At 42.3% G+C, this 22,500-nt stretch overlaps 1 protein-coding gene and 1 long non-coding RNA gene across 2 annotated transcripts in view; one reads left to right on the top strand and one right to left on the bottom strand.

Moving 5' to 3' along the window:
* The window catches only part of LOC311040115 (transcription factor SOX-5-like), a gene marked incomplete at its 5' end in the record, with an annotated part of 96,055 nt that overhangs the window by 41,071 nt on the left and 32,484 nt on the right, over positions 1 to 22,500 (bottom strand). Inside the window, 2 exons of the mRNA XM_084050188.1 lie at positions 2,082 to 2,167; positions 19,171 to 19,297. Of these exons, the coding sequence (XP_083906314.1) occupies positions 2,082 to 2,167; positions 19,171 to 19,297 (213 nt within the window). The remainder of the gene's footprint in view (positions 1 to 2,081; positions 2,168 to 19,170; positions 19,298 to 22,500) is intronic.
* On the top strand, positions 9,591 to 12,416 carry LOC311040129. Its single transcript, XR_014600238.1, has 3 exons — positions 9,591 to 10,451; positions 12,087 to 12,243; positions 12,349 to 12,416. It is a non-coding gene; the product is annotated as an uncharacterized lncRNA (long non-coding RNA).

Genomic DNA, 22,500 nt, shown 5'->3' with positions numbered 1-22,500 from the left:
TTAAGTAAAAGTATCAATACTGCAATACTGCATAAATACTCTGTTACAAGTAAAAGTCCGGAATTCAGAATGTACTTCAGTAAAAGTACAAATGGATATTGGCATCAAAATGTACTTAAAGTACCAAAAGTAAAAGTGCTCATTATGCAGAAGAAAGTTTTCAAATGTATACAAAATCTTTTGAAAATAGCCGATCTACAAGCTCATCAATCTACAATCTACATAGCAAAATCTATGTCTACCTAAGTAACTAGTAACTAAAGTTTTCATATAATTGTAGCCAGGTAAAAGTACAAATTGCCTCTGAGATGTAGTGGAGTAGAAGTAAAAGTACAGAAAATTGGAAATACTCCAGTTAAGTAAAAATACCTGAGTACAGTACCTGAGTAAATGTACTTTACACCACTGCGAGGAATACATTTAAAAAAAAATCATAAAGAAAAGAAAGCGAAAATATCCGTCGACAAATTACAGTAGGGGATTACAGTAAGTGATTGATATGTAGGATTAGAAATGTGTCAATGTTCTCGTGTTTCTGTGTTGTGTTTATTTACTGCACACGCGTGTAAGCTTTATCCATGGGTGTGTGTGTGTGTGTATGCGCATGCGTCACGTCTTGTTGTGATGCATGGTGGGAGTTCACGGGGGGCAGAGCGGGGGGGCGCATTGGGGGTTAATGTATTACAAACAGGCAGCCGCCAGGACACCCGGCCAGGCTCTTAACCCCTGTGAGAGCGGGTCCCAGGCACACGTGTGCGCCCGGGCGTATTTATGAGTGTGTGTGTACGTGTGTGAGTGTGCAAGTGTGTGTGTGTGTGTGTGTGTGTGTGTGTGTGTGTGTGTGTGTGTGTGTGTGTGTGTGTGTGTGTGTGTGTGTGTGTGGGGTCCAGCTGTGTGCGTGTCCATGTGTACACGAGGTGGCTCGGGGTCATGGATTACCGAGCGATAGGCCACTTATTCTAAATATGCAGACAGGGAAAAAGCTCCAAAGACAAGATTCATCCCCCTAAAGTGGAGGAACAGATGTTGCCTCATTTTTTATTTTTTTCTATCTCACTCTCTTTCCCTCTTCTCCTTTTTTTAACACCAGATTTATAGGATTTAACCAGAGAAAACATGAAGCGCTCTCTCAAAACATCTGTGTATGTGCGCGTGTGCGTGCGCGCGCGCATTCGTGAGAGATGACTGCGTTGAAACTGTAACCACTTACTTGGCTGTCACACACACTCGTCAATGGCTGTAACAAACTGCGACTGTCTCTGGATGTCTCAACTAGAACCGCGTGTCGCTACATGACTAATCGAACCATTTTTTTACACAGTACTTGAGTACAAGTACTGTATCTCCACTTTACAATACTTTTACTTCTACTCCACTACATCTTAGAGGCAAATATTGTACTTTTACTCCACTAGAATTATTTGAAAACTTTAGTTACTAGTTACTTTGTAGATTTTGATTATTGATAAAAAAAAATCACACCCTGTGTGAAGGAAGCGGTGCCTTTGATGAGCCCCGTATTGATGTTGTCATCAATGTTTGTTTATTGGACACACACCCGGACAGACACACGGACACACAGACAAAGTCAGATATAGAGCGGTTGGAACCGCTAAAAAAACTACATTAACCGCTCAGTCCTATATTATACATTTCGGCCATTGTACTTTAAGTACATTTTTATACCAACACCGTAACAGAGTATTTCTACATTGCAGTATTGACACTTTTACTTAAGTAAAACATTTGAGTACTTTTTCCACCACTGACCAAGACGTGACCACCATTTAAAGAATAAAACTCACAGCACAGAGCCAGAAACAGACTGGCTGCCTCTCTGGTGCAGGGAGGAGGAGAAAACTCATGATCGCCACATCTGGACACTTCTGATTGGTCCGTCCCCTATACTCGCTGAAACCAGGACAAACGCTTTGGGGTCAACTGTACAATCCAGTACCTCTCGTGCAAAGGTCTCTCTCTCTCTCTCTCTCTCTCTGTCTGTATTTCTATGGAGACCCAGACCGTGGTATTGAGCCGACTACATGGCTCCATGAAGAAAGAGCCTTTCTCTCCGGTCTTACCTGCAGCTGTAGGGGTCCGAGGTTCTGTGAGGCGGCCGCAGCAGCGGCCATGGTGGTGGGGATGAGCTGGAGAGGGTAGCCGTCACCTGAAGGTCAAGAACACAGCGCACGCACACACACGCAAGCACGCACACACAAACACACACAATGAGAGATCAACAAGCGTCTGGCTCAAAGCAGAAATTCAATATCTAAGCACGTCACAGAACATGATCCAAAATCGGCACATGAATTACAGTAAGAAAAGGATACTTTCCCAAATTAACCCATTGAGACCTGGAACGCGTCTGTGTCACTTTAGATTTCTTTGGCTATTCAAAAATAGCAGATATACAAGCTCATAGCGCGGCACAGAGTGCCGCGCTATGAGTTTGTAGATCTGCTATTTTTGAAAAATCGTAGGATTTAGAAAACATTTTTTAAGAATCGCCTCAGGTCTTAAAGGGTTAAGATATTCACCATTTTTATTTTACCAGATTCTTTTTTACACACGCGCACGCACACACCTTCATGTCCAGCCTCCCTCTCTCTTATCTCCCAGTCTGCCCCATGTCTCATCATCATCATCATCTCTCTCTCTTTCTGTCTCTCTTTCTCTCTATCTCTCTCTCCCCCCCCTCCCTCCACCTGAGGTGTTCTCCTGTGCAGCTGTTAAAGCCGGTTCTCTTTGTTGTCCGGCGGTGCTGAGCGAGCCTTAATGTGTGGCGTCCTCTGTCTAATACCCTCTGACAAAGAGCTGCTAGGTGAGGGCCTTCTGATAAAGGCCGGGGCCCCCCGTGCCGTAATTAAGGACCACCTCTGTCACCGCTTTGGCTCTCCTCCGTCTTCTCTCTCTCTCTCTCTCTCTCTCCCCCCCCTCTTACTTTTCTCAGTTTGTCTCCTTTGTCAGGAGGAGAGAGCTTTTATTCTCTCGGCCTTTGTCCCCCTGTCTCTATCTCACTCTCTGTCATCCCCTCTCTTGCATATACGCTCCATTTGTCTTTGAGCTCTGTTCCTTTCCCTATTCTCCCCCCCGCTCGCTCGCTCGCTTTCATTCTCCGTTTCCCTCTTCCTCTCGTTTTGGTCAAAAGAGTTGAGGGGGTTATAAATGAGAAGAACGATGGCTGACGCCAGGAGGAGATGACAGAGGGAGAAGAGAGAAAGAGAGAGAGAGAGTGCATGTTATTAGTGACCAGGTGCAGATAGGCCGTACTGTAATTACTCAGAAAGAGTGAAAGGTCAGAGAGGAGAGGGAGGAGAGGAGAGGGGGATGAGGGCAGGATGAGAGATGAAGGAGGAGATAGTGGAGCTGAGGGGTGGATGTCCCACAGAAAAGCAAGAGGAGGAGAGGAGAGGAGAGGAGAGATGAGGAGCATGAGATTAGAAGAGAAGGAGAGATGAGAAGAGGAGAGGTGAGAAGAGATGAGAACAGAAGGACAGACTTTAACACAATTCAGCCTAACGGATTGTTGTTTACAAGCTTTTGAACTCATATTCAGTTCAGAAAGTGTCGATATCGTCCCTCTGTCCCATGTTATGACCATGGAGATGACCTCTACAAACCGTAAATTAAGCCTATTTTTAGATTGTTATTTCTTCTGACACCAGCAGGGGTAAAACTGTGAAACTACAGGCCATTCATATTAAATTTCACTTCCTATATAGACTCAATTTCAAAGGCGGATGCTGGGCCCTTGGTTATGACCAGAAATAAATGTCCAGAGTTTATAAGCAGTTTGTTCTGGTTGCTGCTCACAGAAGACAAGTGCTGTTTGACATCAGTGCACTGTGACCATAAACCATGAGTAAACCACCACAACAATCTCATAGTTAAATGAACAGTGGAGGATTCCACTGTGCATATTCCAGCATGTCACACTGGTCTAACATCCAGGAGAATTCTGGTTAATGTTCTCAGGGTTTGACCTCAACCTGACCTTCAGCCCCTTAGCATAGCAGTCTGGTTATATTTGGAACTTCTATAGCGTGTGCACGAGCATGTGTGTGTGTGTGTGTGTGTGTGTGTGTGTGTGTGTGTGTGTGTGTGTCTGTACTGCATGCAAAGCAGGCATATTTGTGCATGCACACACACACACACACACACACACACACACACACACACGCATGTGTGTACAATACATGCATAGTGTGTGCAACGCGGTGAAGTCTGTCTGTCTGTCTGTCTGTCTGTCTGTCTGTCTGTCTGTCTGTCTGTCTGTCTGTCTGTCTGTCTGTCTGTCTGTCTGTCTGTCTGTCTGTCTGTCTGTCTGTCTGTCTGTCTGTCTGTCTGTGTGTGTGTGTGTGTGTGTGTGTGTGTGTGCGCGCGCGTGCTTGTGCGCGTGTGTATACGTGTGTATATGTGTGTGTGTGCGTGTGTGTGTGTGTGTGGGTGTGCGCGTGTGTGTGTATGTGTGCACGCGTGCATGCGTGGCGTGCATGCGCGTGTGTGTGTGTATGTGTGTATGTGTGCGCACGTGCATGCGTGGCGTGCGCGCGTGCATGCATGGCGTGCATGTGTGTGTGTGTGTGCGTGCGAGCGCATGATGTCCCAACCCGCCAGGAAACCAGACATGGCTACCCAACATATTTTCCCATATCATTCTTGTTCTTAAGATGAAGAGTTCAGGCATTCTTGTCTTGTGAGCAGGAGGAGGGGTTTGTCAGAATTATTCCAGGCCCTGTGTATTCTAGGAGAGATGCCTCTGTCCCTACACAAACACATGAGCTGGTTGGATATTTATGTTCCTCCTGGGGGCTCCCAAGACAAAAGAGAGGGACAGAGAGAGAGAGAGAGATAGAGAAAGAGATAAAGAGAGAGAGAGAGAGACAGAGAGAGAGGGGGAAGGATAAAGGAAAGCAAACATGTTGCTCTTGGCTCGTGTACCCCGGCCCCACCGGACACAGCCCAGAGTTCTCACTGACGGATGGATGGATGAGGGGGAAGAGAGAGAGAGAGAGAGAGAGAGAGAGAGAGAGAGAGAGAGAGAGAGAGAGAGAGAGAGAGAGAGAGAGAGAGAGAGAGAGAGAGAGAGAGAGAAAAGGTTTTGACGCAGATTTGTAATGGTTAATTTACTGTACAAATATATAAGAGAGAAGTTGGATATCATATAGGCTACTGTTAATACACTGCTGAATAGTATGTCTCCCGTCTCTCTAATCACTGTAAATGTAAATTTGGTTGAGGCCTTTTCTTGGGCTTTAACCACATTAGCATGGCATCCCTATTTTGGTCAAATTTTGTAAAAATGTTTAAAACATTTTTCTCAAAACTTGCAACAAAAACAAATGAAACATCTAACAAAATAGCAAAAATAGCAGATATACAAGCTCACACAACGCGTGGCATCGTGACAAAGTACATGTAGGGCTTAAGTGGTTAAAATCTACAGGTTATCTTGGCAATAACGATGTTCATGGTGCTTATGATCATCGTGTTTAGCACTTAAAGCATTTCAGCTCACAGTAAACTTAGAAAGTTTGGTGCTACAGAGGGTTCCAGGATCTGTCAGGCTGGCACGGGGGTACCGGGACCGTGCCGAGTTGGCATGCGGGCGGTGAAAGACATGGGCCCATCACTTGAGCGGAGCAAAGAGGGTATTTAAGTGGGCAGTGGGCGTGGGTGAAAGATGGCACCAACTGAAACATGGAAGAAGGACTTGTTTGGGAAGCTGTGAAAATCTCCAACCAAAAAATCTCAACCACCCCTCCACCGTATAGGTTTGTGTGTGTGTCACGTGCACGTTCATGCACATGCATATTCATCCGTGCATCCCGTGTTAACCCATTAAAACCGGGAAAGCCAACTGTGTCTCATTTTAGATTTTAGCGTTGGCTATTTAAAAATAGCAGATATACAAGCTCGCAGCACGTCACTTTGTGCTGCGCTGCAAGCTTGTACATCTGCCATTTGTGGAAAAAAAAAATCTTGAAAAATGTTAACAATTTTGTATTTTTAACACAAATCTTCTCCTCTGGGGGGGGGGGTCCCTGGAACAAAACATTTTCAGATGGGGGGGCTCCACGTGACCAAAAGACATCAATTCGGGGGTCCTTAGCACGAAAAGGTTTGAGAACTACTGATTCAGAAGGCATTTTGAGGAATCGGACTCAGGTCTTAATGGGTTAATTTGGGGGAAACCTGGGGTAGGTCACCCCCCCCCCCCCCCCCCCCCCGCTCCCAATCTCCCCTACGGTGCACCCAGCTATTCCCAGCCTCGCCTGGCAAGCACCCACCCATCTCTCTCTCTCTCTCTCTCTCTCTCTCACTCTCTCTCTCTCTCTCTCTCTCTCTCTCTCTCTCTCTCTCTCTCTCTCTCTCTCTCTCTCTCTCTCTCTCTCTCTCTCTCTCTCTCTCTCTCTCTCTCTCTCTCTCTCTCTCTCTCTCTCCCCCCCATGGTGGTAAACAACACATTGTCACACAGCCGGGATGTCACAGCCAGAAAAAAAAACGAAACAAAAAAAGAAATTAATTAATAGAAACATGTCCTGCAGGATGGCTGTTCTTTGCTGCATTCTTACTTCAGAAAATAGACAAGAAACTGGAACAGAGAGAGAGAGAGAGAGAGAGAGAGAGAGAGAGAGAGAGAGAGAGAGAGAGAGAGAGAGACACACAGAGAGACAGAGAGAATGAAAAGAGAGTAAACAGGAAGGGTGTATTTGGACTGGTTTCTCTATTAGAGAGAGAATTTGTGGTGGAGAGAGGCACTTCTTTTGGGAAACAATTTGACTCTTTCTGTGGGAACGTGTGTGTGTGTGTGTGTGTGTGTGTGCGTGTGCGTGTGCGTGTGCGTGTGCGTGTGTGTGTGTGTGTGTGTGTGTGCGCGTGTGTGTCTGTGTCAACCCAGAGGAAAGCATAATCCAAGTTTGAGCTCTCATCTCTGGCTCATTTGTTTCTTAAGCCATAAATGAGATAAATGTGAGGCAAAAGGGAGATTTCAGCTTATGGCTCCTGTTTCTCATCGTTTTCTCCTGAGAAATAAACTCAGTATGTCTCAGATGGAACCTCTGATGAGCCATACAGGATATCTCAAAAATGGCTTAAATGTTGCTCAATGTAGCAGCATTGTTGCATCTCAAATGTATGTTTCTCATTGTTTTCTCCTGAGAAATAGACTCAGTATGTCTCAGATGGAGCTCTGTTGAGCTATACAGGAGATATCAAAAATGGCTTAAATGTTGCTCAGTATAGCAGAATTGTTGCTTCTCAAATATAGCTCAGAGTGAGAGCTCAACATAATCTCATTTAGAGCTCTTTAATACTGAGATCGATCAAATCCCATAAGACTCAGATAGGCACCAGACCTTAATTATTCATAACATATCAAAGGTCTACCAAAGTCTGACCACTAGAAATGACTCAAAAGACTCCTTAATTTATTATTCATCATAGACAAATCATTTTGGTGATCCAATTAAATTATATAATAGTTAAGTCATTATAAGCATATTTATTCATATTTATGGGTGGCAGTGGCTCAGGGGTAGAGTGGCTCACTGTGGCTGGATGGTAACCACAAGGTTGCCAGTTCAAACCCGGTTTCACTGAACCTCTACAGTATATTGCTCCTGATGTGCTGGTTGGTGCATTGCTTGGTTTCCGCCGCCATCGGTGTGTGAATGGGTGAATTGATGCACAATCTATGTAAAGTGCCTTTGATAAAGGCGCTATATAAATGCACCATTTACCATTTATGTTCAAATCTAAAAAAGTCCAATGTAATTGGACATTTCTCCTTTTTCCACAAGACAAAATGTCCAGTATCAGTGATTTAATTTCAGTTATTATTAACAATTTGTTAAAGCCTTCAGGATATCTCATTTGACACCAATAAGGAATTAATTCATTATTTCTGGGACTTACTATGAAATACAAATACAACAAGACCAGGAGACCTGGTTCTGCCAGACCCAGAATAAATTCCCTTTTATGCCCATGTATGGACGAAAGGGGGACAGACTTTTACGCCCATGTATGGACGAAAGGGGGACAGACCGTGTTATGCCCATGTAAGGACGAAAGGGACCGAGTTATGCCCATGTATGGACGAAAGGGGGACGGACAAAGCCTCATGTAGGCCGACCCCCTGGGTCTGGCAACAAAAACTGGGAAACCACGTGATAGATTATGAACGTTTGGGACAACGTTCATAATCCAAGAAATAGGTGACTAGTATCATAAACAACTTCCCTAGGCTCTACTAGGCCTAGGGAACCAGCTTAAAGTTGGGGTGCCTGCAACCTTATACAGGGATTTTAATTCTGACCTCAATAGCTTCGACTACAGTACATACCTGGACAAGGAAAGTGGTGCTGTGAGGATATTATTTTTTGATTTTCGAAGCGCCTTTAACACCATACAGCCCCCCCCCCTTCTGAAAGACAAACTGAACAGCATGCATGTTGGCCCACACCTTGGCCCTCATTTATCAACGCGGTGCAGCCCAAATAATGGGCGTACGGCGAGATCACCGCACCTTTCGGCATTTATCAATATATCCTGACGTGGGCTTTATCCTACGGTAGGCTGAAATCTCACGTCTGGTCGAGACCAGTTGTTGACGTTGGCTGCACCCGTTTATTCCATCCTAGACCTGCGGAGCAAGCATTGTTTGACTGAGAGGCATCTGGACACATAATCCACTCATAAATGTATATCTACACTAATAAATAATCGCTGTGAAAATATATCATTTTATAAACTAATTTAAACAAACTTCTTTAACAGTCATTCGGTTAAGCTTGCAGATCTGTATGGCTGCATTGGCTATTTGAAAATAGCAGATCTACAAGCTCACAACAGGTCGCATCGCAACGCGTTGTGAGCTTGTAGATCTGCTATTTTCAGCGCAGATCTACTTGTTTGTCACGGTACGACACTCCTAAGTTGACCTTCTATACTTTTGGAAGGCTCATAGAGTCTTAAACCTTAAGACCATACCAAAGGACAAAGTCAAAAAAAAAAAGTGCCGTAACGGGACAAACAAGACATCCATGCGTGCGTCTCAGCCAGTTCTACAACATATCCAAAAAGTGGACCCTAAGTCCTTATCGTATTCGAGATATTGAGCAAGATAGCGAAGCCGTAACCATAGCCAATTAAAGGATAATTAAATCATGATTTGATATCAGGGTTTGATCATCTCGACTTTTGGCATTATTTTACGTGTAGATTTAGGAAAAAAATATATCGGGGAAATCACGGGCCTGGAACACCCTAAAACCAACCAGGAAGTGGCCTTTTGAGGCACTTCCTGTTTTCCGAGAAAAATAAAACGTAAATATTTGGAATCAGTGTCATCATATTTGTCTAAAACCAGAGTCTCGAAGAAAAATATAATTTCTAAAATTTTAGCAAGAGTTGACCTTTGCAGTCTTTTCGCTGAACTTTGAGCTTTATCAGTGTCAAAAAAAATCAGGGCTGGTGCCAAAATATCCGGCTTACTCTCAATATGGATGGAGAGAAGTTTTAGATTTTTTAAAAATATCTGGAGCAATTAGTTCCAGATTTTGTGCTAACTTTTGTGACAAAAGTCAACGTCCAATCTTTTTGGTGAGCTTTTGTATTTCCCAAGGTCCTAGAAAATCGAGACCTATTCCATTCAATTCAGCGTCCTTTTCTGAGTCAGAAAAAGTGTTTTTAAATTTAAAAATAAAATATTTTTAAAAAATGTGAGAAAAGATAAACTTTGAACTATTTCAAAAATCTATAACTTCCCTATTAAACAATACTAGACTATTGTGTAACCTACCATTCGACTCAAAATGATCTAAATAAGAGGGTGGAAGGGTCAAAATAAAATAATAATAATAATAATATGTTTGTGAAAAAAGCTTCCAAGTTTATGACATTTTAACGCTTGTTTAAACCACTTTATAAGGGTCATACAAAATCGAGACCTAGCCTATTCGATTCAGCGTCCTCTTTTGAGTCTGAAAACATGTTTTTTAATTTAAAAAATATATTTTTGAAAAATGTGAGAAAAGCTTAACTTTGAACTATTTCAAAAATCTATAACTTCTTATTGCAGATCAGCTATTTTCTTTTTTTTCTTCGACCATTTTTTTAATATAGTTTGTTGATTACTTTTGATGCAGTATTTTTTTTTTTTTTTAGGTATTAAAAGGGTTACTTAAATTGTCACTTCACTGTCACTGCCACCTACAGATCCCCCCCAATCAGGTGGGGATCCCCTGGGGGTCCCGACCCACAGGTTGAGAACCTGACCAGACCTACAGTGCGACATTACGTCATTACGTCACGCAGCTGTTCAAGGCGGAGCTTATCAGTTTTGAAACGGCCGGTCGGGTTCAGCCAGAGAAACTAACCGTCGGCTAAGAGAACATGTATTTACAAACCAGTTGCTTCCGTGCTTCTACTCTACTAGATAACAGGTAAGATGAATTACTTTATGGAATTAAAGTGTTATCCAACTTGTTAGTATCGTAAACGTCGTACATTTGTCTTGTATTAGCTATGGATCACACGACGCTCGTCCATCACGAGCGTCACGGCCGAACTTCAACCAGTTTTTTGCACTTTCTCCATTTACAACCTGTACATCTGCATAAACGTTCAGATTTTAAATATAAAGTGCTCAATCTATGGTCACGGATGTTACAAGTCTACTCGGGCACTCGGCAATACCCGTATCGTCTGTATTGTTCAATAAAAAGCATTTTAATTCGATCGATGGCCATTTTCTCCGTATTTCTGTACGCTTTCAACTACTTGACCCTATCGGTTGGGAGGAGTACTGCACTCTGTTATATTATAACTCTATGACAAAATGGCCACCGATCGGATTAAAATGCTTTTTTTTTAACAATCCGGAATATACGGGTACTTACACCGACCCGAAGTGGATTGTAACATCCGTGGCCATGGGGTAAGCACTTTATATTTGAAATCTGAACGTTAATGTAGATGTAGGGCATTACATGGAGAACGTGCAAACACCAGGTTGACGTTTCGTCATGACTGTCATAATACAGGGGGTTATACAGACTCACGCATGCCCAAACATCACTGATCTACAAGCTCACAGCGACGCATTGTGAGCTTTCAAATCAGTTTTTTTGGGGCATGCAACACAGTCTTAGACATGGCATTAGCATATTAATGTCCATGTGGTGCATGATGTCATTGTTTATTTCAGGTATAAATCAGACCACATCAGTGAGAGCTAATGTTGGCCTCATTTGTTTTGACTGTAATTCATTATTATTATTATTATTATTATTATTATTATTATTATTACATCTATGAATTTTGTTTTGAACCTACAGTACAAAGTAAAATCATTTAATTTAGGGAAAGAGAGTACAAATGTACCAATGGAATGAATGGATCCTTAAGACCAGGGGTCTTCAACGTTTTCAGGCCATGGACCCCCTAGCTGAGAGAGAGATGAGGCAGGGACCCCCTCTATATTGTATAAAATTGTGTTTCAGATTCAACTTTTTTTGTTTACTTGGTCTGTTCTTTTTCCCTCTTTGCCAAAAATAGCTGATCTACAAGCTTGCAGCGTGAGGCGTTGTGAGCTTGTAGATCTGCTATTTTTGGCTAAAGTTCTCCTCACAAAAGGGATGCTAAGGTTCAATTGGTTAAGGTAAAATAAATAATCATATCACACAAAGATTTGGCGGACCCCCTGTAGTAATTCTGAGGACCCCCTAGGGGTCCCGGACCCCCTGTTGAAGACCCCTGCTTAAGACAGTTAAATTAACATATAATCATATCACACAAAGATTTGGTGGACCCCCTGTAGTAATTCTGACCCCTTGTAGTTATTCTGAGGACCCCCTAGGGGTCCCGGACCCCCTGTTGAAGACCCCTGCTTAAGACAGTTAAATTAACACTGAGTTTAGTCTGCACATTTTTTACTGTTTTTTTCTAATCTGTTTTAAAGCATTGCAAATACGGAGACTATATGGAGGTCATGTTTTAGTTTAACAGTCTATTGTTATGTGGAAAGCAACAGACAAACACTGTTAACATGCAAACCATATATGTCAAATTATCTTTAGGTGAAGTTCTCACAGCTACACAATGGATGCTGAGCATTGAGGTCGGTCGTTGTGGCTCCACAGATCAACTTCCTGGCTGGAATGGCAGTTTTCCAGTTATTACAACTTTGGTGTACCAGGAGGAGCACGCCTGTTACACACTGGAATTCATTCAAAGGTAACTTTCTGCTTGAAGTAGAACCATCATGTGTAACTCAAAAGATGTGCTCTCTTGTAGAACAGCTGTGAGTGCACCTTTTCCATATGTGTTTTGTGATTTCAGATGTTTCGTTGGGATCAACCCATTGGCGCAATTTGGCGGTGGCACCAAACAACAAAGCTGCTCAGCCAAAAAAGTGGGTTTGTCCTCCTGTCTCCTCCCTCCTGAAGCAATTGATGGACTTCGATTGGCTTTGAGTGTAAGTTATGTGCAAAACATTTGGACCATTCTCTTCCCCACTATATGAATGACATTGTCATGGTCATATTTTAGTAGAGTTTTATTACTTAATTAGTTTTTTTTAGATCTCTATCTCAGGCTCTGATTTTAGGAGTTGTTCAGAAGTAAAGAAGTGGTCAGAACACTGTCTTAAGTTACATTTTATTTATCTATTTGTAAGAACGTTTCGATTAGCTGACCTTCATTAGGTAGCTAAGCAAATAAATCTTAAGTAATTGAATATGGTGTGCAGGACCACTTATTTTCTTCTCTACGTTGGCTGTCATCTCCTGTGTAACTGCATGTCCTTTGTAAGTAGGTGTGCAAAAGGACTTTACCTATTAGGTGTTGTTCAGAAAAGGGAAAGTCAACTAATGTAAGAAGAAAGGATCACAGGGCAGTTTCTGGATTGCCCCTCACCTCCCCAGACCTGCCATCTTCTAACTGTCCACACACCTTTCCTCATCACCTGTCTCACATGACAACTGTCCCCAATTCTCAGCCCTGTAGATACCTGACCTTCTCTGCTTGTCTTCCCACCTACACCTCATAATCAGCTTTCAATACTTATATTGTTCTTTTTTGTGCCCTTCCAGATTGTCATGTCACTGATTTCCAACCATGAGTTCCTCACCCCGGTGGATGCCTGCTGGTTTAGACATCCTGCCTGAATGGACTTTTGACATCTCCTTAACGGACTTGTTTGCCGTGTGAGTTTTATGCCTCAAGAGTTTTGGTTCCACGCCCTTTTTCTCTTTTTTTGTTTTGGTTTATTTTCAGATATTTTTTTCTAATGTTAGATTTCATGTCTCTCCAGCCTTCTGCTCAATGGTCTGCACCACAGCTAGCAAGCCCTAAGGCCATCACACCAGTCCATACCCAGGGCTTCTGTCCACAGATTCCTGACACGGTACAATGTTCTTTTCAATACTATGTAAGGTCTTTACTTAACCCATTTAGACCTGGGAACGATTCTACAAATGTCTTCTAAATCCTGACAGTTTTCTGAAAAAACCCTGTTTCTATGTCAGTCATTCTCAAACATTTTTATGTCGAGGACCCCCAAGATTATATGTAATTGGCTGCCGACCACCATCTGAAAATATGTTGTTCCAGGGACCCCCCTGAAGCAAAGATTTCAGTTAAAAACGCTCTGAAAAAATATATCCAAAGATTTGCACTACTTTTTCACGTTTTTTCAAAAAGTGCCGGGCTATGAGATTGTAGATCTGCTATTTTTCAATAGCTAAAGTATAACATAATGCTTAAAACACCAAAAGGAGTCCCGTACAAAATGGGTTAAAGATACAAATGTCGTAAGTGTTGGTTAGTTAATCTACAATTGGCTGTAGATTTTCAATTTGACAGACTACAAACTACCGCTAATATTATTTTGCTATGTCTCCAGCTTTATGATCCGTTTTCAAGTGGGGCTAGCCCTTGGGCCACACCGGTCTTTCCCCAGGCCCAGCTCTTGACACGGTAAAATGTTTTCAATACATTTAATGTCTACATTTAAGTTGTGACTTTGTAATATTTCAGATATACTGTAAGTGTTGGTTCACTAGTAGTAAGAGACCACACCTTCTGCTCAAATTTAACAGTATCGCAGGGCAAAGCTGTGGATGAGAAGGTTTGTTGGGGAGGAGGGGGGAATTAATTTGAGTCAACTGATCTCGGGTGTATTTATACTGTGGTGAATGTTATGTGATGAACACAACACTCCATTGAACACAACTTCATTTAGTAAATGTATTTGTACTGATCTTTGACAGACTACAAACTAATGTCATTTTTCTGTCTCTCAGCCTTATGACCCATTTAACTATGGTCTACAGCCATGCCCTCCGGCCTCTACACAGGCCTGTCGACCTGTTGAAGAGGTATGTTTTCTTTAGATTGAATTTATTTGTGACTTGTATTACATTCCACATTGCTTTTGATTGGTCTATCTAAAATCCACAATGCATTGCATAAAGGCATAGCTATTTTTTAAAGATCTTTGACAGACTACAAACTAAGGTTACTTTTCTATGTCTCTGCAACCTTGTGATACCTTTTACCCCGATCTACAGCCATACCCTCCAGCCTCTTCTACACAGGCCTGCCGACCTGTTGATGAGGTATGTCTTTCTTAACCCATTTAGACCTACAAGCTCGGAGCACAGCACTCGGTGCTGCGCTATGAGCTTGTATAGTAGCCTATAGTTTTGATGATTTTTGACCAAGTACAATTAAGGGCCTTTTCTCTTTTCTGCACAGCCGTATGCAGCTACATATATGGACTTGGATCAGTGGAACCAAGAAACACCCAGTGTACTGCAACCTCCATCTCCGTCCAGTGATGCTCCAGTAGAAGGTGTGGTTCCTCAGCTAAGTGTCAGCAGACTTGGCACTGTTGTCCTTCAAATTCAGGATTCATAGATGAGTTTTGCATTCTACTTTTTTTTTTTTTTTTTACTTTTCTTTACAGTTTTTGACGTGCTTTCAATCTTTCCAGGTCAACCAAATCCATCGGACCAGAGCATACCAGAGGGTCAAGGGTGGCAGCCTTGCGACTCTTGTCGGTTTGAGGTGGAGAAGCTCCAGCTCCAGTTGAGGAGGATAACCACTGTGCTCTCCAGTATCAGTAAGTTTTATTGCCTGTAATGTTGCAGTTTTCAGTTGTCTGCTAATGTCTTTGTCTCACTTGAAACTTTACTTTATCCTGTACCTCTTTTGTGAGTTCTCTGACATGACTGGAAAACTTTGGTATCCCAAAATATCCCTACATTTTCTGTTTACTGAAGAGCAGGGGAGATCGACCCCTGCTACTGAACAAATACTCATCAATGACTGCTATCAGAATATACTGTAGAGCTATATAGAACAGTACTCAATCTTATTGTTTTACAAATACACTCAGTAGACTCAGATTTTTTTGTCTTTGTTCTAGGCTCTGAGCAACTAGACGCACTGAAGGGCTTTATCACCCTGGTGACCTAGAGTCTGGAGTGTCCAGTCTCGGGCAGCAGGAGCTATATCCAGGTATGGATGTTTACGTTTGCCATACATTTCACACTGAACCTGACGTTCTTGGTAGCGAGTGATCCGTGTTGTGAGCTGCAAATAGATAGTGAAGTTTTCAGAAGGTCACAGTTGTCTGTTTTCATGGTGCACTGAGCGCAGAAAGGGGTCAATGTAGCTGAGCCTTACAAGTGCAAAACTGATGTCTTAAAATGCAGTTGGTTAATTGCTCGCTCTCTATTCACAGGCTGTGGACAGTTGATTTCCTCTGTGCAGCTGGCAGCCATACACCAGCGTGCCAGGAAGGACTGCAAGAGGCTATTCCACGCGTTGTTCGAGGTGTTCTTCACCCATGAGGAGTGCCGCAATGCCGTCATATGCGGAAAGCATGGTGTCATCCCAGAGGGGAAGAACAAACTGGATGAGGCGAAGAGGGATGCACTGTTCAGTAAGTATTTGTCACACCACTAGTTCCTCAGAGTAGTGTTATAGATGGCCAGTCAGTGGAGTTGGTAACCACTTATAGATATCTTGGGACCATAATCGACAATCGTCTGAAATTCGATTCCAATACTGAAATTGTTTGCAAGAAAGGCCAGCAGTGCCTTTTCTGTTTAAGGAAGTTAGCCAGGTTTCAGGTAAACAAATCAATGATATAGAGCCTTCATTGAATCTGTCATATACTTTGCTGCTATTTGCTGGTATGATAATCTAGGTATTAGACAGAAAAATGCCCTTAAAGGAGAATTCCATACTAAAAGGCTTTCTTACCTTTCTTTGTAGTTGTTAAGTACACACCAAAGAGGTCCAGGTGTTATTTTGTGCAAAAGCTCCTTATTGGCCTTATTTCCCCTACCATGAGCCCTAAATGAATTGCATTGAATGGGGCTATGGGGTGTTGTGCTAATTCGCTTATTTCTTTTGCTCAAAATTATTATTATTTTTGTATATATCCTCTTTCCATAATGTAAATAATATCCCAAGCGGCACACTTTACTACTTATTTCGATGGAAATAAGCGAATTAGCACAACACCCCATAGCCCCATTCAATTCCCATTCCATTCAATGCAATTCATTGAGGGCCTACGGTAGGGGAAATAGGCAATAAGGAGTTTTTGCACAAAATAAACACCTGGACCTCTTTGGTGGGGACGTAACAACTACAAAGAAAGGTAAGAAAGCATTCTAGCATGGAATTCTCCTTTTAAGGGGGCTAAAAAGATTGTTGGGGGTATCTTGTGACAATATACACATGTCTGTCTTACTGTATTGTGTTTTAGGGCGTTTATTATCTGCTGTGAAAGGCCCAGCTTGGGACATATAAATATACTTGATCCTTGACAAATCTTGGTTTTGTAAATTATATTCTCAATTTATGATGTCACCAATACATTATCATTGGGCAATTTGGCTGCCTTTGTGCAGTAAAAAAAATGCATGTTCCAACATGTTGCGCTGGTGGGACGTACAGTACACTCTGAACCAGGTTGGCCTCGTCTGTGGCTATGCTGTGCTCAGTCTGTAGAGTCATATAGTCTTTAAAATGTATATATTTAACCGGGGGAAACCCATGTTGACTGACTTGTGTCATGTCATTCTCTGTCTGCAGACTACGTCTTGCGGTGTTCCTCTCTGGCATCATGGACCAATGGTTTCAGTGAAGAGGGCTTGAAGAAAGCCATGACCAACAAGTGCCGAAGCCGTGCTGCAAAGGACTATGTACTCCCCAGTGTTTTTGGCAGCAGATTTTAGTTTTAGTCATTAGTCTCTTGAATAGTTTTCACTTAGTTTAGTCACCTGGAATGTTTTAGTGTTAGTCTAGTTTTAGTCAACTAAATGTCATAAGATTTTAGTCGACTAAATCTACAGTTGATTTAGTCGACTAAAAATGTATTTTGTCGGGCCTTGATGCCGTCGTAATGACTGTTTTTACACTTGCTGAAAATAGCCAATCTACAAGCTCACAACACGTTGCACCGCAACACGTGAGCTTGTAGATCTGCAATTTTCAGCATGCAACTAATTGTAAGATGACATATACTAGATCGCTTGTCCACTAGTCCCTTCCTAACATTTTAGTCTAGTTATTTGTTGACGAAATTGTCAGTATATTTAGTCATCATAGCTTTTATTTAGTTTCCATTTAGTTTGTCAGTGGAAAAAGGTAGAACATTTTTCGTCTTAGTTTTAGTCTCCCCACTCCCAGTATACCTAAGTTTCAACTTTTATGTAAATTGATGCCAATACATTTTTGTTTTTGTACATAAATATATGTTAAAGCTGCCTGCTGTTTGTGGATACTTCAATAAATGTGTTTTTGCCACAATTAATGCTGTTTTTTAAATATTTATTAGCATGTTCACTCATTTATACCTCAATGAGAAATGGGAAATTAAATCTCAATTATTGCTAATGTATGTCTCAATGAGAAGCTAAAGAGACTTAACAAAGCCAATAGGGAGATCTCACCTATGCCTCATTTATCACTCAAATACAGCTCTTAATGTATCTCGCCTATGTCTCATGTATCTCTCAAATACAGCTTTTAATGTATCTCGCCCATGTCTCATTTATCTCCCAAATACAGCTCTTATTGTATCTTGTCTATTCCTCATCTATCTCTCAAATACAGCTCTAATGTATATACCGCTGTCTCCCCCTATGTCTCGCTTACGGATCCTAGTATTCAAGTTAGGAGCCATAAAATCCATAGGTGATCTTTAAGTGATCTTCAAATGAGAAATAAAAGCTGGTTGCTCAAGAGAAGCATCTGAGATTAAAATGAGAAGCAGATTTTTCCTCTGGGAAAGACCTTTATTCTGTACCTTTCTCTGTAGAAACATCATGGATAACAGTGCATTGTACATGCACATGTATAAAAAGTACCTGAACATACGTCGAGGCAAGACCCTGTAGTACATCTCCTTTGGTTTTGGTAACTTTTTTTCCCCTAAAACCCTGATCTAATTACTCCTGCTTATTATGCTCTATTCTTGAAGCTTAGATTTCTGTCATTACCTCACCATCTGTAGGCTGTCTGTCTCGTGTGTCACATTGTGGTGCTGCTATGACAACTGAATTCCCCGTGTAGGACCAATAAGGGTCGGTCGGTCTGTCTGTCTGTCTGTCTGTCTGTCTGTCTGTCTGCATGTCTCAGTGTTGATTTTGTCGACTAAAGCCATGGCGAAAAGTATTTGGTGACTACCTGAAAATAACTCTACAAGATCTACAAGCTTAGAAGAGCTTGTAGATCTGCTATTTTCAGCATGCAACCAAGTGTAAAATCTGCCATTAAGACGCCATCAAGGCACCGCCAAAATACATTTTAGTTGACTAAATCAACTGTAGTTTTAGTCGACCAACATGATATTTAGTCGACTAAAACTAGACTAAAACTAAAACATTACAGGTGACTAAAATATGACTAAAACGAAATGGAATTTTATTCAAAAAGAATATGACTAAAACTAAATCAAAATGTGCTGTCAAAATCAACAATGGTCTGTCTGTCTGTTAGCTTCCAGTGCTTCTCATCCTGTGTGTGTGTGTGTGTGTGTGTGTGTGTGTGTGTGCGTGTGCGTGTGCGTGTGCGTGTGCGTGTGCGTGTGCGCGTGCGTGCGTGCGTGCGTGCGTGCGTGCGTGCGTGCGAGTCACTCACTGCAGCCAGGCTTGTAGTTGAACCCAGGTGGGATGAGGAAGCCTTGCTGCGCTGCAGCTGCTGCCAGAGTCCTCTGGTCTGGAGGAAACACTGGGATCATCAACGGAGGGAGCTGGCCCTGGACCTGCTGATGGGTAGGGGGCAGGGGGGGGGCGGGGGGGCAGGTAGATGAGGGGGAAAGAAGGGACAAGAGACAGAGAGAGAGAGACATGTATAGACATTAGTGCCGGTGTGCATGTGAGGCAACCCAGTGACCCATGCGCTTACATATAAACACAAACATGAATGATCCAGCGCGCGCACGCACACACACACACACACACACACACACACACACACACACACACACACACACACACACACACACTAAACTTTCACCACAGCTGGCCTCTCTTCTTCATGTCTGAGGACATCTCTCTATCTATCTCCCCTCCATCTCTCTGTGTGTGTGTGTGTGTGTGTGTGTGTGTGTGTGTGTGTGTGTGTGTGTGTGTGTGTGTGTGTGTGTGTGTGTGTGTGTGTGTGTGTGTGTGTGTGTGTGTGTGTAACTGTCAGCAGAGAGCCATTCAACTTCACAAAGTTTCCAGGGTTTTTACAAAGAAGAGGAGGAAGAAAAATAAAATCTCCTTTGTTGGGTGGCTTTGGCAAGGAGGAGAGGAGAGGAGAGGAGAGGAGAGGAGAGGAGAGGAGAGGAGAAGGAGAGACAGAAAAGAAGGAGACAGATGGTTGCACTGAACAGTGTTCTGCCAAAACCAACACACAAAGACTCATGAGTGAATGACTGACGGACACTTAGAGAGGAACGCAGCGAAGAGGATAGAGGAAGATGAGAAGGGATAGAAGCGAGAGAGTGAAAGAAAGAAAGAGAGAAAGAGAGAGAGAGAAAGAAAGAAAGAAATCACATGAAAGACAACAATGATATGCCGTGGTCTGTTATTTAATAAAAAATGTAAAACCCCTTGTGGCATAAAATGATTTCAAAACCACATCTACTGTATAACCCAGAACCAAGTCTGCTCCATTCTTGGTTAAGTAAGATTTTTTTTTACAATTCTTTATAAGACATACATTTTGGTGGACTAAAGGCTAATTCATACTCTGTCGCATGACTGGGGAACAAAAATGTTTTTCATTTGATTAACAGTCCATACCCGGGGATGCGCGTGGCTCAGCTATGTGCAGACTTGCCAAAAATGCGAATAAATCACTAAACAGCTTAAATTTCTCAAGGCTAATAGTGAATCGTTCCCTCATTTCAATGCCAATAACCTTTCAAATAAATAATAATCTCCTAATTTTGGTATAGTTTCCAATGTCTACCACATCCATAGTCACAACATAACTAATCTACATCAAAGCATGACATAATCGTCATTCATTTTTAGGTTGAAATCACAGAGCCTGTCCCCGATTGGTTGTGATGTGTTCCCTGACAACCAATAAAACCACGGCATATCCCGTTTGTCCGGGCTATGGGACCGGAACTATACATGCCGTAGCCCGGCGCCCCAATTACTGTATGTGCAGATAGACTTGCTTAAAACGCTATTCAACAGCTTACATTTTAATAAAATGGAAAAGTCACCTTTGTCAGTCCCTGCACACGTAAGAGCAGTGAACATGGAAAAACTGCATTCATGTATTATGCTCCACACAAATGGAACAAACTTCAGGACTCTCTGAAACTGGTGCGATTGGTCTCAATAGAGACATTCAGGGTGCTTATTGAGGACACACTACATAGTGACTGTACCTGTTTCATGTAACACTGTTTATTTGCATCTGATTTTTAAATCTCTGTGTTGTTATCCATGTCCTCACTGTATTGTCTGATTCACCGCCTTTTGCGATTATTTTAATGTTGTTTTATGCTTCTGCTTTTCTTTTTTTGCTTTATTGTCAAAGTTGTGACATTGTAATGTGATTCAAATGTTTGTTATCAGGGCGTCCTTGAAAAAGAGAGCTTGCTCTCAATGGGTTTCCCTGAATGAATAAAGGAAACATAAAGAAAGAAAGAAAGAAAGATACTGTATGCCACTGCTAAATGCAATGGGATGGACTGGGCGACCCATTGAGGAGGAAAATGGATTGACAGACAGGCAGAGTTTTCTCAATGTTATAAAAGGATTATTATACTGTAGGTTTTTTTACTTTATTTAATTTCTGTTGAGCGAAACTTGTCAAAAGGGTTTTGTGACAAAGTATGAATGCGCTTTAAACCACTTGGCATCCCTATTATGGGTCTTTCTATGTAGGCAAACATTTTCATAAAGAAAATAATTCATAAAGAATTTCAGAAATAGCAAAAATACCCATTCTGCAAGCTCAAAATACCACATTATGGCGTATGTGAGCAATTTTTGACGTATACGACAAAGAATATAGGACAAAGAATATAGGACTGAGGCGGTTAAGAAGATGTCTGACTCTATTTTCCATCTCTGAGTTGATGTGGAATCTACAGGATTACAGAAACAAAACAAATCCACAATAACAACTGTGCACTCATTGTCTGGTCGTGAAGAGCTGCTTTCACTTGGGTCACAATACCTCTCCTGAGTGTGTGTGTGTGTGTGTGTGTGTGTGTGTGTGTGTGTGTGTGTGTGTGTGTGTGTGTGTGTGTGTGTGAGTGTGTGTGCGTGCGTGCGTGCGTGCGTGCGCGTGCGTGCGTGCGTGCGTGCGTGCGTGCGTGCGTGCGTGCGTGCGTGCGTGCGTGCGTGCGTGCGTGCGTGCGTGCGTGCGTGCGTGTGTCCCTCGCTACCATCTCCCTCGCAACGCCAAAGGGGAGTGTAAGAGCTGAATAGGATAATGGCAGGTAAAAGCTGCTGTTTGATGTGGAAAATTGATCCGGAACGATGGAAATGGCTCTACAATCATTTGGATGTGGTGCCACTGAGCACAATCGGGGTAATATCACAATGAAATGGTATTTCAAGTGGCAAACAGTCTGTCTGTCTGTCAGACAGACAGACAGACAGACAGACAGACAGACAGACAGACAGACAGACAGACAGACAGACAGACAGACAGAGAGAGAGAGAGAGAGAGAGAGAGAGAGAGAGAGAGAGAGAGAGATGTAGAGTTCTGTTTCCCCTGTGGCTGACTGTCTCCCTGCCTGCTATAGTGTAAATACCTTTGGCGCGCGCTCGTGTGTGTGTGTGTGTCAGTGGTGTAAAGTAACTAAGTGTGGTACTTGAGTACAATTTTGAGGTACATTTACTTTACTGGAGAATTTCCAATTGTCTATACTTTTACTTCTACTGCACTACATCTCAGAGGCAAATATAGTACTTTTACTCCACTACAATTATTTGAAAACTTTAAGTTACT

The sequence above is a fragment of the Gymnoscopelus microlampas genome (assembly GCF_963454915.1).
Source record: "Gymnoscopelus microlampas genome assembly, chromosome: 23".
NCBI lineage: Eukaryota > Metazoa > Chordata > Actinopteri > Myctophiformes > Myctophidae > Gymnoscopelus > Gymnoscopelus microlampas.
This window is presented reverse-complemented; position numbering and strand designations above follow the sequence as displayed.